Source organism: Opisthocomus hoazin, chromosome 20, assembly GCF_030867145.1.
Source record: "Opisthocomus hoazin isolate bOpiHoa1 chromosome 20, bOpiHoa1.hap1, whole genome shotgun sequence".
Classification (NCBI taxonomy): domain Eukaryota; kingdom Metazoa; phylum Chordata; class Aves; order Opisthocomiformes; family Opisthocomidae; genus Opisthocomus; species Opisthocomus hoazin.
The window spans coordinates 10350605-10364728 of record NC_134433.1 but is presented as its reverse complement, the minus strand read 5'-3'; the positions used below and the strand labels follow the sequence as shown (position 1 = coordinate 10364728).

Below are 14124 nucleotides of genomic sequence, written 5' to 3'. Positions count from 1 at the left end.
TTTACCCCACCCTGCGATGATATTTAAGCACCTGGTACCCCAAGCCTTTTCTGGTCGAACTCAGAAGTAGCTGTAGGAGCGCTGCTTTCCCCATGCCTGTTGGCAACAGAGTCGGAAAACAAGGTTAACTAAATCACATTTCAACTTTATTATAAAATTATAAACCCAGCTTCTGTACCAAAACCTAGTAAGTTTGACCATCATAATACCAAGAGGATTTAATAGAGAATAACGTGCCATTTCAAGTAGAATATTAACTTTTAAAATACTTAAACTATGTACAGTGTACATAAAGCACATAAATATTTCCATTTACTTTATTAGTTCAGATCATTATGTTCTTTTGGATCATTAATCAGTTTCCTCCAGATTTTGATTTTCCTTTAAAAACAATCATACCCATAGTAGAGAAGCCATTTTTGCAAGGGAAACACTAGTCAGGGAAAAAAAAGGGGGAGGGGGGGAAGCAAGTCCTCCCTTCAGAAAGCCCATTTCAGAGGCATGGTGGGTATATCTCATCCCTAAAATTTCAGGCATTGATCTGCAACTTGATTTATCTGCTGTAGAAAATAAGCCTACCCTCTACAAGTAAAAGTACATCTGTCCACAGGGGAATAATCTTCCTGCTAACTTCCCCCAGCCCTGAGTTTATTGAAAAATACAACAACATGAATTTTCACAGTGAAATTTACTAAACGAGGCTGTTTACCACTTTGTATGTGTATTCCTGTACCTCTTGAAGAGCAAATAGTTACTGCTTACCTGCAATTTTATTTTTTGTTAACGTGCTGCATTGATATGTCCCAGTACTCTGCTCATGCTGGAAGCTGTTAAACCATAAGCCAAAGATTAGAGAACAACCTGAACAGACAAAGACATGAAACTCAGAATTTTTAGTCCAATAAACCTCAGCAGCTGTTGCATTTTTATGTAGTTCAGAGACCACCTCAGCAGCGCAGAGGTTTTCCTACCTGCTGAGTGACAGATTTCTTCATCTTAAGTGCTTCTGGGATTCCAGCTTGCAGAGTAGAGACCCTCCACTCCATGCCAATTGAGTTGCTAGTCATGCAATATTCCGTCTTAAAAGACTAGAGAAGCTTAATTTGCTGTTCACATATATTACCACTTATTGCAAAAGCAGATGGCTTTGGTGATCACTTCTGTAACTGCACTTCCACTGCTCCAGGAGCTGTAAGTGAACACGGGTTTTGTGCTGTTCCCCAGCTGGCAGCCGTGCAGAGATTCAGTCTGAACGCTAAGTGACCACCCCACCCCCCCCATAAAGGGGAAAGCGGGACAGGAAGAAACCTGCAGCAGAAGGTACTCAACTTCACAGATGACCTGCAATGAGTATGTCGTCCCACGGTGGCTGAAAACTTAAGGCATCAAGATTCTGAAACTTGGCTGTGTTATCAGCCAAATGGACTGAATGCTTGCAGGCCACTGAGGGAAAAATATGCCAGTTACAATGAGCTTCCAGATGAGCACACCGTTTGTAAGGAGACCTGTAAGGGCCTGCAACTGTCACATATCGGACCACAGAATCTCCTATCCACCCTCACAAGCAGAATGAGTACAAAATAAATTGCTTTTGATACACTCAGACTGCTTAACAGGACTGTAACAGTGAGCAAAGGGGAGGAAAGCTGATTACTAAACAAACAGAAGCATCTGCAATGATGATCGCTCATGTTACTGATGCAAGGGAGATGGAGTTTGCTTTCTGTCATGTCTCCCTTCTAAAAAGAAAACGTCACCCCTACGTGGGCGTGATTGTGTAGCAGTGGAATCCTTACCACTCTGTAGCTGGGTGTTTTCCTCACTAAACCCCCTAAAAGACTCAAGCCATGGATTTGCAGCTCCTTAATCAAGTGAAGCCAGTTCAGTTTAAAAACAATTGCTGGCATATACTGCAAGGACACCTGTGAAGTCAAAGGAATCAACAACAGTCAAGCCAGAGATCTCCCTCACGCTGGCATGTAAACAAAACCACCACCACACAAGGTAAGGCTGTGTGTTTCACAGAGTCACTCCCTTTACAATTTTCAATAATACAAAGTCCATCTTCAAAAAAAATTATACATTTTTCCACAATTGCATTAGGCTAGAATTATGCTTATTCTGAATATGGAAACCAGAGGCTGCCTGTCCTGCAAGCGCAAGAATTTAACATTCAATTAAAAAAAAATAAAAAACAACACAAAACCAGAAAACAAGAAAACAACAAAATTAACAAGCACAGTAAAATTTTAGTCTTTGAAAATAAAGTTGTTGCTGTGTATAGAGCCTAAGCAGCAACACAAACATCACTTTTTGAGAGCCCAGTCCACTTTCGATTTTTCTGAAGCCTCTGAATCTGATCGTTGTGGCGGGAAGCCAAGCATCCATCTCCCCCCACCACGAGTGGATCAAGTAACTCTAGAACGTAGGCTGTGAATGATGTCTGTGTCTGCTGCTGGCAGTGAGCTCCAAGGAGTCCAGGCACTGTGGTGTAAAGCACTATCGCGGGAAGCGCGCAGCCAGGCATGGCGTAAGAGCAGTTTTTCCCCAGGCTTCATCCTTCCCTCACTTTCAGCTCCCAGGGGGGTCCACAGCTGATCTCTGACCTAACTATTCGTAGCGATTTTGACCATTTCCCTAACAGCAGATGAGGCTTTAAGGCATCCCCCGTTGTCTTTGCACACACTTAGGATTTAAAGACGTGCACAGCCCTTATCACGTACTGCCTGCATATGGGGCATTCGCTCATCCGCTTCCCACATTTGGTGCAGGTGACCATGTGGCCGCATTCTAGCAGGACGCAGTCGATGGGTGCGTCCATGCAGATTTTGCAGAGGTTGTCCTCCATGCCAGGGAGCCCAGCACCACCTGAGTAAACGAGAGACCATGGTTTCCATGAGACAAAGAAAGCTATGTCGGTTTTGTGCAGTCTGTGAGCTGGCTTTATCAAAGGTTTTTTCAGACCTTCTGCACACCGAAAGTTGAAAAAAAACTTCCCCTGCGTCCACGCTGATGTGGATATATCTGCTCCGTCAACTGGCAAGGAGCAGAGAGCTTTAGCTTTCACATGGCAACTTCCGCGTGATGAAAACAGAAATACCACTGAGATTCTTAGCAATGAGGCGAATGAAGCAATGTGGGTCTCTTTTTCCTAAGTAACAAGCGATAGGCCAAGAGGAAATGGCCTGAAGTTGAGCCAGGGGAGGTTTAGATTGGGTATTAGGAAATACTTCTTCACGGAAAAGGTTGTCAAGCACTGGAACAGGCTGCCCAGGGAAGCTGTTGAGTCACCAGCCTTGGAGGTATTTAAAAGACTGCAGATGGGGAGCTTGGGGACATGGTTTAGGTTTAGTTAGGGACTTGCTAGTATTAGGTTTACGGTTGGACTCAATTATCTTATGGGTCTTTTCCAACCTAAATGATTCTATGATTATCACTTACCAGTTTGATCGTCAGTGTCAGAAACTGCAATATAAGAAAAGAAAGTTAGTTGGTGAGAATAAGAGAAGCTGGAAAAAAATTTACTCAAGCAGTACTATTAAGTAGGAGATGAAAGCCTTGAAGGGAGATCACTAAACCCAAATTGCATTTTGCTGATCTCCGTGCACAGGTTCAGGCTGATTCTCTGATCACGACAGGTTGGCCAACTGGCAAAAAACTTTCTCATTTCCTGAGCTTACACAATAGCTAACGCTTCACAAAGATAAGCGCCTATCTAAAGGGAATTCTCCATTTTTAAGACAGCCTTGGGATTTATGCAGTGTTTGTTCGGCTTTCCAGAACTACACTTTCAGGAGCCCCATGTGCCAGCTTCTTTGGAGTTACACAGTCTCGCCAATATTGTGGGGCACAGCTGAGACGCACAGGCAACAGCAATTAAGAGAAAAGGATGAATTCTGTCAAAAGCACAAGATACAATGAAAGAAAAATAAAAAAGCAAAGCGGTTGTCTTAGATCTTATATCATTTATAGAGGACAAAGCTTAGAGAGATGCGTTTAAGAAAATAATGCTACTTCAGACAACAATGAGAAACAAGCCTACCTATGAAATCAAAGTGTTAACATATTTTCTCTCGTAAATAATCTAGAAGTATATGTATTTTTTTAACTAATCACCTAGAACTGCAAACTGGCACCTGCAAGTCAAGCCAGATACATTCTCTGTCACACCACTGTCCCCTCGTCAGCCAGCTGCAGGCCCAGCAGGAGCAAGTAGTGCGCAGGAGGAACCCTCTGGTGATGAAGAGGAGAGAGTCAAACCGCAGGTAACCACAGCTGTTCCGCAGCGGGAGCCACCATCACGAAGCACTTGCCCACTCTGAGTTGCCCAGCTGCTTTTCCGTGGCATTTTCCTGCTAGGGCAGGGCATTTTCCTCCTCGCTTTGCCAGCTACCGCGAGTCGAGCTCACTTGAGCGCTTACAGCCGTCTGTCTGCAGTCGTGCAAGGGCTGTTCTGTGGGTGACGCAGCGACCAGCGCGATCTGCCACAGCTATGCAGAGTCCCGAGATGCAGGGCGTGCAGTTCTCATTAGCTGCTACTGCAGGGCAGCCCCTCTCCAAAGCTACCACAATGCTCTCCTCTTAAACAAGTACAAGCAGCGGTGAACAGCGTTTAGCTACTTTCACTCTAACGTGCATAACACTCCCTCCATTCCTCCCACTTGCAAGCAACAGAAATGCAAGTTAAGTTCTATTTCCTTCTGCAACTGTCCATAGAAAGGAAAAACCTGGAGGACGGGTATGTGCTTGCTAAGTTTCTTACCAAGATGTTGAAGGTCTTTCTCTTTATAAAGGCGAGTCACCCTCTCTAGCAGCTCCCACTTTTCACAGCAGCCTTTGTAGTTGACAAAGTTGCGAGCAAGGATTTCCTTCAGCTGTCGCACAGAGAGCGCATTGATGTCTCCGATGCTTGTTAGATCGGAGAGAGAAGCCTTCCTCCCCTGCACCAGGTTATCTTCCGAGTCAGTAGACTGAAAGGGAACAAAGAGGGAATGACGCTTGCCCTCAGCACCTAGCACTACTATTTAAATCAAATTTCAACATGTGCGCTAGCGGCAATTCGTATTTGGATGTACATACAACTCTGATTACTCTGTAAATTCCTTCATCTATCAGAAACACAACTCCTAGGATGGAAATAAAACATTTCTATTATGGCAGTGTCCAAGCAGCACCAGTTCTTCCTATACATGGAGGAGAAGATGATGCTAAAGAAAGGGCTGATTGGGTCTGCCAGTGGTCAGTCTGAATTACTGTTTAGGCACCCATCTCCCTCCAGTAATTATTCTGTGGTGTCACATACAGCCTAGAAAAACTGGTATTCCTTGTCATCTAATTCCAGACACACAAACCTGTGTCTCCTCCTCTGTTGGTGCTTCTGCTGCATTCTCAACTCCTGTCATACCGACTTGGCTTGGAGGCACATAACCATTTCCCTGGAAGAGGAAATAAAGCTTTCACCAGCGGCATATCTCTGTGTGTCCAAAGGGAAATACGCTTGATAATTCAGCTTTAACCGCAAACCCTGCCCACTGGACAGATAAACTGCAGCACAAGGTAAAAGCAAGGCACACTCGCAGAAGATAATTCCTGTGCAGCACTTACAACAGCAAACTTTAAACAAGTAAAACTCTAAGACAAGTGCAGCAGGACCTGACCCTTTAAAGCCCTGCTTTATGTAAACCTTGATAAAGTACTCATACAGTAAGATCCCACATGATGTCCTTGTGAGGCTGGATCAGGAGGAGACCAAATTTATACACATATATGTGTACATATATATACACACATGCAATCCTTCCCCGAAGCAGCTGCAGTGTACGACACAGTGTGACACCACAGCTCCGATGGCACATCGGCTATCAGCGCAAGGCTCTGTGTAAGACTCCTCTGTAACACAGCTCAAAGGCTACAGGTCACTTTCAGCGTCAGCATACAGGAACACCTCCCCAGGTGGGTTCTGGACTGGGCAAATAAGTGAAGGACCGGAAGCAACAAAGCTGGAGAATGAGAAGGGACAATTGCTTTGAGCACTTGATAAAATGAAAGGAAATGCACTGTAATCCTAGCTGACATGCCCTCAGCAGGGCATGACATTCCCCTCTGTAGTTTCCCTGCTGACAAAGGAGATGGTAATGTTACCATCCTACTTATCTCAGCAGTGACTTGTTAATATTTACAAAGCAAAAGAATAGCAATAATGATGAAAGAGCCTGAACTGTAGCAGAATGTCGTGCAAGTAGAGACAAGAAGCTGAAATATATCATGGGGCAGTAAGGGAAGACAATAGAGCTGAATTTGCCAGTGAAAATTGGAATGGCAATATCCAGAAAACCAGAGAATGAAAAGGCTTTTTAATGACTTGTCAGAAATGTCCTCCCAGGAAAACTCTTCTTTAGTACCAGATCCATCTGCTGAGGAAGCAGAAGGTACATGCACTTTCAGAGCTCTGGTCCACAGGGAACTAAAGACACCTATTAACTTTCTAATAGGATAGAAGCAGATGTCAAACACTGAGTAAACTTCCCATACCAGAGAGCAGGAAGACAAACAAAGCAAAGTCAATAAAAATTAATTAAGCTCAAATGCCCCTGACAAAGTTCGTCAGAACTGCAGGGTTCATCATAAGCTAAAGACTTAACAACAGGCTCGGGTGTTGCCTTGTATCGATCTGAGTGTAGAAGACACCAAAAACCTCACCCACCTCGCAATCATGTGTAACACCTACACACAATTGTCAGAAAGTTGACGACACAACACACAGCTAGACCTGTGCACCAGCGCAGACACCACGTACCAAAGGAACCGGTCACAGGAGCGCCCAGTGGCAACGGCAAGCGTGGACCAGAGCACCAGAGAAAATCCAGCTCAGAACAGTGATGTTGTTCTCAGAGTGAATGTTCAATATATTCAGCACTGCCCACCACGTTAAATTCCACCAGTGCAGAACAGGAGTGCCACATCAGAGTTGGTGACAGCAAGTCACAGTTTTACACAGCAAGACAGTGTAACATAACTCCTCTTACTTTCCTAATTATTCCATACGGAAGTGAGGTCCTCACTTCAAAATTAAAAACAAACCTGAGAAGTGCATGTATAAAATGCAACGGAAGTATTTTGTCATCTGTTCTCAACAGCAGCCCTCCTTGCTTTTTAAGCAGGCATCTTTAATGTAAAAATGTTTTGGCACCCTTTCTGCTTGAAAAGCCTCATGCAACATCTCTGTAGTTAATCCAAAAATAGAGATGAATGAGTTTGCAAAAGATACTTCTGGCTAGAGACTGTACCTGTTGGTGTTCCTGAGCTACTGAACTTGAGATGGGATCTGCAGACGCTGAAGACGCATCCTGTGAGGTAGAAGATGCTATGCTGGGTGGTGGGAGAATCACAGTGTCTTGCTGTCCAGAGGCACTACTATTAAATGGATGTGTTCTTATCTGATCTTCTTGGGTAACTGCAGGCTGCTGGCCAAGAATCAGAAATACCAGGTCCTCCTTTTCACGACACAGCTCTGTGGAAATCTCACGGAGTGCCAAATAGTCTCGCAGATCCTTCACCTTCATCTTTATCAACTCTTCCCGCTGAAAAGCTGTGGCTCGGAAGCGCTGGCAGAGGTGGCAGAGAAGGGGACCGCCTTCAGGCTGGTTGGAGCAGGACGTGCAAAAATTCTTCTTACAGTCCAAGCAGATGTGCTGGTAAAGAGAAGGGGAACAGCATCAAACCGATCCACCACGGCCTGCGACAGAGGTGCACAACAACCGCAGGCAGTGCTCCCATCTGGAAAGCAAAGTAAGTAGCAGCCTCTGTTAAAGCATGATCAAAACCTAACTTATGGGAAAGTGCCAAGTATGTTACTCATGTTCCTAGATAAGGAAAAAGATTGAGCCTATAAGCAGATCACTAGATTCCTCACAGTTCCCAAAAAAGCACTATTTATACTCCATTGACTCAGAATGAAGTAACTATATTCTTAAACAATTCCCTCAAATGACAGGAGTTTTCTGCACCTTCTTCTGGACCTGTTCATCCAGTTTTGGCCATAGATTAAATCAGGAGGTATCTATGAGGCAGCAGACTTTCAAGTACATTACAGCTAGCTCTGCACTGCTTTACAAAACAATGAAATATTGCTCTGTGCATTAAGAAAGCTCCAGCACTGGAGAGAACAGCTTAAAAATATTTCTCTATTTCATAAATTTAATGCTTGCTATGAGTGACTCCCTCCCCCTCCCCTTTTTTCCCCCCCTCCCATTTGTTCCAATCACTAAATGAATCTCTTTTTCACCGTAAGAAGAAAAGGAAACAGTAAGGCTTACAGTGTCTGACAGACATGAAAGAATTAAATATTTATTTATGCAGCAAGAATAGCCAGCTTATTTTGAAAATAATATGCACACTGTGTGCCAGTTAGGTGCTAGACAGAAAGTGTTGGAAGTTTTGGAAATATTAGGCCCCAGATGTTTAAAAGCTTTACAGATTAAGTTCTGGTTTTTAAGGTTTAAATTTTATACTGTTCTGGTGTCGTCACTCAGGGCTCAATTTTCAGAAGTTCCAAGCACTCACAAGTCCACGTTGACTTCAGCAGAAACTTCACTGCTCAACACTTTGGAAAGTCAAATTCTACATTTTCCAACAGGAATAGCAGCAGAACTGCCGCATTACGTGCCTTTTAAAAATTCCTGAGGGAAGAAAGAACTGGTTTCAGTGCTGGTTAAAAATGCTAATTCACAGTCTCAGAGAAGACAACCATCTCTATACGAAATGCTGACATCCTGACCCTTCACAGCTACGCAAGGAAAAATACACATGCAGAGCTGGAGAAGCAACAAATACAAACTCACAGACAAAAAAATAGTTTCATGAATTGCTTCTAGTGATAGAAGAGTATTTTTAGCTTCACAGTTCACAGACAGCAGATGTTTCTCACGTTTTGAAAGGTGTAAATGCATGACTTGTTTACACCAGCTCCTCCTGATCCCCTTTACAGCCTGGCAGCCCCCTTCCCCATGCACCCCCTTACAATTATAACCGACAGGCCTCTCAGACCCTCTAACAGACTTATGATGACAGTTAGTGGAAAGAATCCCAATTTCCTGCCTAAGCGTTTTAAGACATGAAAATTTCTACCACAGAGAGAATCTCTGGTCATGCAGACTTGAAACCTCATCTCAAAATTGCTGTCTGGGGGCCTGCCAAGTAAAAACAACTTTCATCAATCACCAAGCAAGACAGGAAGGGCAATCTCCACATACCATCCAGTTTTGAGACGTTTTCCTGAAATTGGTCATGATGAAAAACATTAGTATGTAACTGAGTTTCTTTGACCCTACAATTGCAGGAGCAACGCAGTTGCTCAGGGAATTTTGAGGGCAGAGGCAGGAACTACTGGGCATGCATGTGGCTGGAGGGGGGGAACGAACGCTCCACAGAGGCAGAGTGATGGAAAATAACCCCACTGGCGACACTTGCCCTCTCTCCATCACCCATCTCTGACCAGGGAGCAACCAGAAGAACTGGGGGAGGAGGAATAAAACCAAACCTCAAACAACCCTGCTTTACTCTGGCAGGGGGAAGCCTCCCCCGAGCTCTGCAGCCTGCCAGCCTGGCTCCAAAGGGAACCACTGTACGGCCAAGGAGCTTCCAGCCAGAAACCCCCTATCTGAGTACTTGCATGTTTAGATATCAGGTAACCGAGCACAGTGCAAGGGCTGCATTATCCAATGTGTTTTTTGCAAGCAATTAACAGTAACAACACGAGTCTGCCTTAGTTATCAAATGATACATTCGAGAAGTCAAAATAAAACCACGCCTGTCTCTAGCTTATCAGTTCAGCACCAGGATTCACCTTCAGAGAAGAAAAATTCCCCAGCCTGTATCTGAGCATGAAGTATTTAAACACGCACAGAACCTGCCTGCCACCTCTCAGCATGAAGCAGCTTTTACAGCTTCGATGCATTTGTTGAACTCTGACTGAAAAGGCACTGATTGAAGGCTCCGGACTCTTCAGAACAATTAGTTTCAAATGTTGTTGTAAATTCAAACCTGTTACTGAAAAGGTCAGACCACTTCTGAATGATGCTTCCTAACTGGCAGCACAATCCCAGGATGGTCAAACCGAAGTGCAATGCTTTAAATCAGAAGTACGTCCAGAATGGAAGCTGCTCCTGGTTGTCTGCTCTCGCAGCTAGTCTCCCAGAGATACAGGATGGGGCTTTCATACACTTGGCTCTTCTCTGTGCGCAGGATAAAATGAAGTAATGCCAACATTCAGGCTTTCACTATGGCTACTATTGTTCAGGGGTTTTTACTAATCTTACACTCTAGCTTGCCAGGAGCTTTTTCTGTAAGTACGCAAAGAAAAGCATCTTCCTGAAAATGTCAACCAATTTAAGGCACTGAAATCAGAAAATGGGGGAGGAAGGAATAACAATCCAACATATCACAGAATCACAGAATGTTCGGGGTTGGAAGGGACCTCTGTGGGTCATGCAGCCCAACCCCCTGCCGAAGCAGGGTCACCCAGAGCAGGCTGCACAGGACCTTGTCCAGCCGGGGCTTGAATATCTCCAGAGAAGGAGACTCCACAACCTCCCTGGGCAACCTGGGCCAGGGCTCCATCACCCTCAGAGGGAAGAAGTTCTTCCTCATGTTCAGACGGAGCTTCCTCTGCTTCAGTTTGTGCCCGTTGCCCCTTGTCCTGTCGCTGGGCACCACTGAAAAGAGTCTGGCCCCATCCCCCTGACACCCACCCTGCAAATATTTACAAGCATTTATTAGATCCCCTCGCAGCCTTCTCTTCTTCAGGCTGAACAAGCCCAGCTCCCTCAGCCTCTCCTCACAGGAGAAATGCTTCAGTCCCCTCATCATCCTCGTAGCCCTCCGCTGGACTCTCTCCAGCAGCTCCTGATCTTTCTTGAACTGGGGAGCCCAGAACTGGACACAGTACTCCAGATGGGGCCTCACCAGGGCAGTGTAGAGGGGAAGGAGAACCTCCCTCGCCCTGCTGGCCACACTCCTCTTCAAGCATCCCAGGATCCCATTGGCCTTCTTGGCAGCCAGGGCACACTGCTGGCTCATGGTCAACCTGTCATCCCCCAGCACTCCCAGTCCCTCTCCACAGAGCTGCACTCCAGCAGGTCCACCCCAAGCTTGTACTGGTGCATGGGGTCTGCCATAGCTTTCTATCAGCGGAGAGGGAAATGAAACATGCTTGGTTTAAAAGATTTTGTGGAATCAGTTTGCTGCAGGAAACCAAGATCAAAGAGTCATCTAAGAGAAGGAAAACACAAAAAAACCTCAGATTTTTGCTACCGCAATTAAATTTTACACCCTTTAAAGATGCTCCAACAGTTACTTAAAAGCATCTTCTGGAGAAGACGAGGCTGAGGGAGGACCTTATTGCTCTCTACAACTACCTCACAGGAAGTTGTAGCGAGGTGGGTGTTGGTCTCTTCTCCCAGGTAACCAGCGATAGGACGAGAGGCAGTGGCCTCAAGTTGCGTCAGGGGAGGTTTAGATTAGATATTAGGAAAAACTTCTTCACAGAAAGAGTGGTCAGGCACTGGAACAGGCTGCCCAGGGAGGTGCTGGAGTCCCCATCCCTGGAGGTGTTCAAAAAACGTGTAGATGTGGCGCTTCAGGATATGGTTTAGTAGGCACAGTGGTGTTAGGTGGACAGTCGGACTCAGTGATCTTAGAGGTCTTTTCCAACCTATGATTCTATGATTTGTCTTATAAGTACATGCTCCATTCAGATGTCCCCTGCCCTAAACCTTTTAGTAGATGCCATGTTGTAAGAAAACTAAACTACAATTATGATAAAAGACCAAGTACTCAGATGATGGTATCCATCATTCTGCTTTTTTGGGTTTGCTGCTTTGGGGTTTTTTTACAGCAACCTAGGTTATCCTCATGGTCACCTTACAGTCAGTGTGGAAGGAATTAATTTTTATCCATTGTATTAGAGTTCAAAGGTACTGCCTCTCCTGGGAGAGAATGCAGAGTTTTCCATGCTCTCGTTGCAGCAAAGTGAGATTTCATACACTTCTCAGTCCATATCCACAGCATTAAAGAATTAACACAGCTTACAACCATGTCAGTGTTTTATAACTTATGTCTTCAGTTCTCTGCTGGAGACCAAAGACTGACGGCCAAGCTCTGCAGCCGGCCTTTCCACAGCTGTTAAAGCTTTGCCACCTGTAGCTATCTAGATCAAGACTACCGCTCAGTCGTCGTGGTGGCAGAAGGAAGGTGGAATGAAGGTTTAGGAGCCCCCCTTCACAATCCAGAAGACAAACCTCAAACTCGTTTTCACTGACAGCCTGCACTGAATGGGAGCAGCTGGGACAACAGCACCCATTGTGCCCTGCTGCCCCAGTTACACCGACAGCCAGCTCCCGCAGGAAAACAGGGAAGTCTGCTGGGGGCAGAAACATCTGCAACTGCTCTGGCAGGTCCTCTGCATTTGCTCACCAGAGCTCTGCCCAGCCCCAATCAGTCAGTGGGTTTCCACATACCTGGGGCAGTACTGATGACTCCTATACAAGCAACTGCTTTAAAGACAGCTTATATTAGAACACATATTTCAGAAGACATCAGGAAAAATGGGACCATGGCTCTAGCACTGCTGCTGTATAACCCATACTTAACGGCATGAATTCTTTTCATTTCACAGAATTGTCTACATCCACTATTTGCTACTATGCAGAAGAGTAAGCACTGGATTCAGAGCAATTCTTATGGCAAGTGTTTGCAAAGACACATCACATTAATGAGGGCAATGTTAAAGACAGCACTATGTGGAGTCCTGTCCAGTGACTGCATCATTCCCAGCTGACCCAGAATCTGCCTATTGTCAGGAAAAGTCTGAGCGTATTTACATACCCAAAATATTACCAAAATTTAATTTTCTAGTGATTTCTGCAGTGGTAACATTTCTCAGTCCAAAAATGCATAAACATCCCTATTGTTCTGTGAGTAGAAAGCAACAGCCCTGCCAAGACTTACCATTTCTCCCATGAGCCAGCACGCATGAATAAAAAGGTGCAAGAAAGACCAACTTATTAACTTCCCCATCTAATCGAAAAGGGCTGTGGCCAAAATCCACTGCAGTTTTTAAGTTCTCACATTATTAAGGTCACTAACATGCTATACATAGGACACTTCTTAAGCCACAGAGTTTGGACTCTGAACAACTTTCCTCACTAAAGCATTCTTCAAGCAGCATTATAGGAACCACCATCCCCAAATAATGTCCCAGACAGGGTTTGCAGTCTAATTAAAAATTTTGTGGCAACAATTACTTTGGCACCTATAAGCTCAAAATGAAGTTTATAAACAAAATAAAATTGATTTATTTTTTTTCTTTTGGCACCGAGCATCAACAATTCTACACACACCCTCAATAAACTTCCGTGGCTTTTTAGTTTGAGCAACAATAGTTTGGAAAAGAGACATGCAGATCTTCCTTTACTGAAAGCACAAGCAGATTACTAAACCTCTTGCCACAACTTCTTTCTTTGTTTGTTTTAAAGGATATTAGTGTTTTTAAATAACAAATTCAAAAACTCATGCTCAAGTTAATGCTCCTTTAAATGATTATGAGCAGTTTGGCTTTCTTCTGTCAGCGCCTGGGAAAGCCAAGTCTACCGAAGGTTAACTACCACATTTCCAGTCATCTTTAACTACACCTGCTAATTGCGAAAGAATGACTAAAGACACAGACAGAAAGGCAAGCTGTCTTTTCCCATATGGTGTGTCCTCAAATCAGAGGCCTCTAACGGGCACCCGTTACTCTTCAGACTGGCTTTTTGTAATTAAATGAAAGTCAGACAGCATACTGCAGTCACACTGACCACTCCCCTAAGTCAGCAGTGCCAGAGACGACGCTTGCGGCTCACCTTCCTAGAGGGGTTCTCGAAGTGCACCCCACACGCTTTGCAGCTCTGTTGAGAAGCCGTGGGAGACGGGTAGGAGCTGTACCCGGGGTTGGTATAGGCTTGGGCTCTGGCTCCCTGCTGTGGCTGCGGCTGCATCTCTTCAGGTGAGCCATCCAGACAAAACCAATTACAGCAGCTTGCCCACATAGTAACTGGAAGTGGAAAAGATACACATTAGAAATGCCAT

The 14124-nt window shown here is 44.8% G+C and overlaps 1 protein-coding gene across 6 annotated transcripts in view; it reads right to left on the bottom strand.

The window, feature by feature from the left end:
- Positions 1-124: 124 nt before the first annotated feature.
- Positions 125-14124, bottom strand: part of RFFL (ring finger and FYVE like domain containing E3 ubiquitin protein ligase) — a 34113-nt gene continuing 20113 nt past the window's right edge. For 5 of the 6 annotated variants that reach the window (XM_075440457.1, XM_075440458.1, XM_075440455.1 and 2 more), the window contains 6 exons: positions 13899-14089; positions 7287-7691; positions 5352-5435; positions 4763-4970; positions 3442-3465; positions 125-2868 (listed from right to left, as the gene is read on the bottom strand). In XM_075440457.1, the coding sequence (XP_075296572.1) occupies positions 2687-2868; positions 3442-3465; positions 4763-4970; positions 5352-5435; positions 7287-7691; positions 13899-14084 (1089 nt within the window). In that variant the 5' untranslated portion in view covers positions 14085-14089 and the 3' untranslated portion in view covers positions 125-2686. The remainder of the gene's footprint in view (positions 2869-3441; positions 3466-4762; positions 4971-5351; positions 5436-7286; positions 7692-13898; positions 14090-14124) is intronic. The other variant, XM_075440460.1, reaches the window with a different exon arrangement.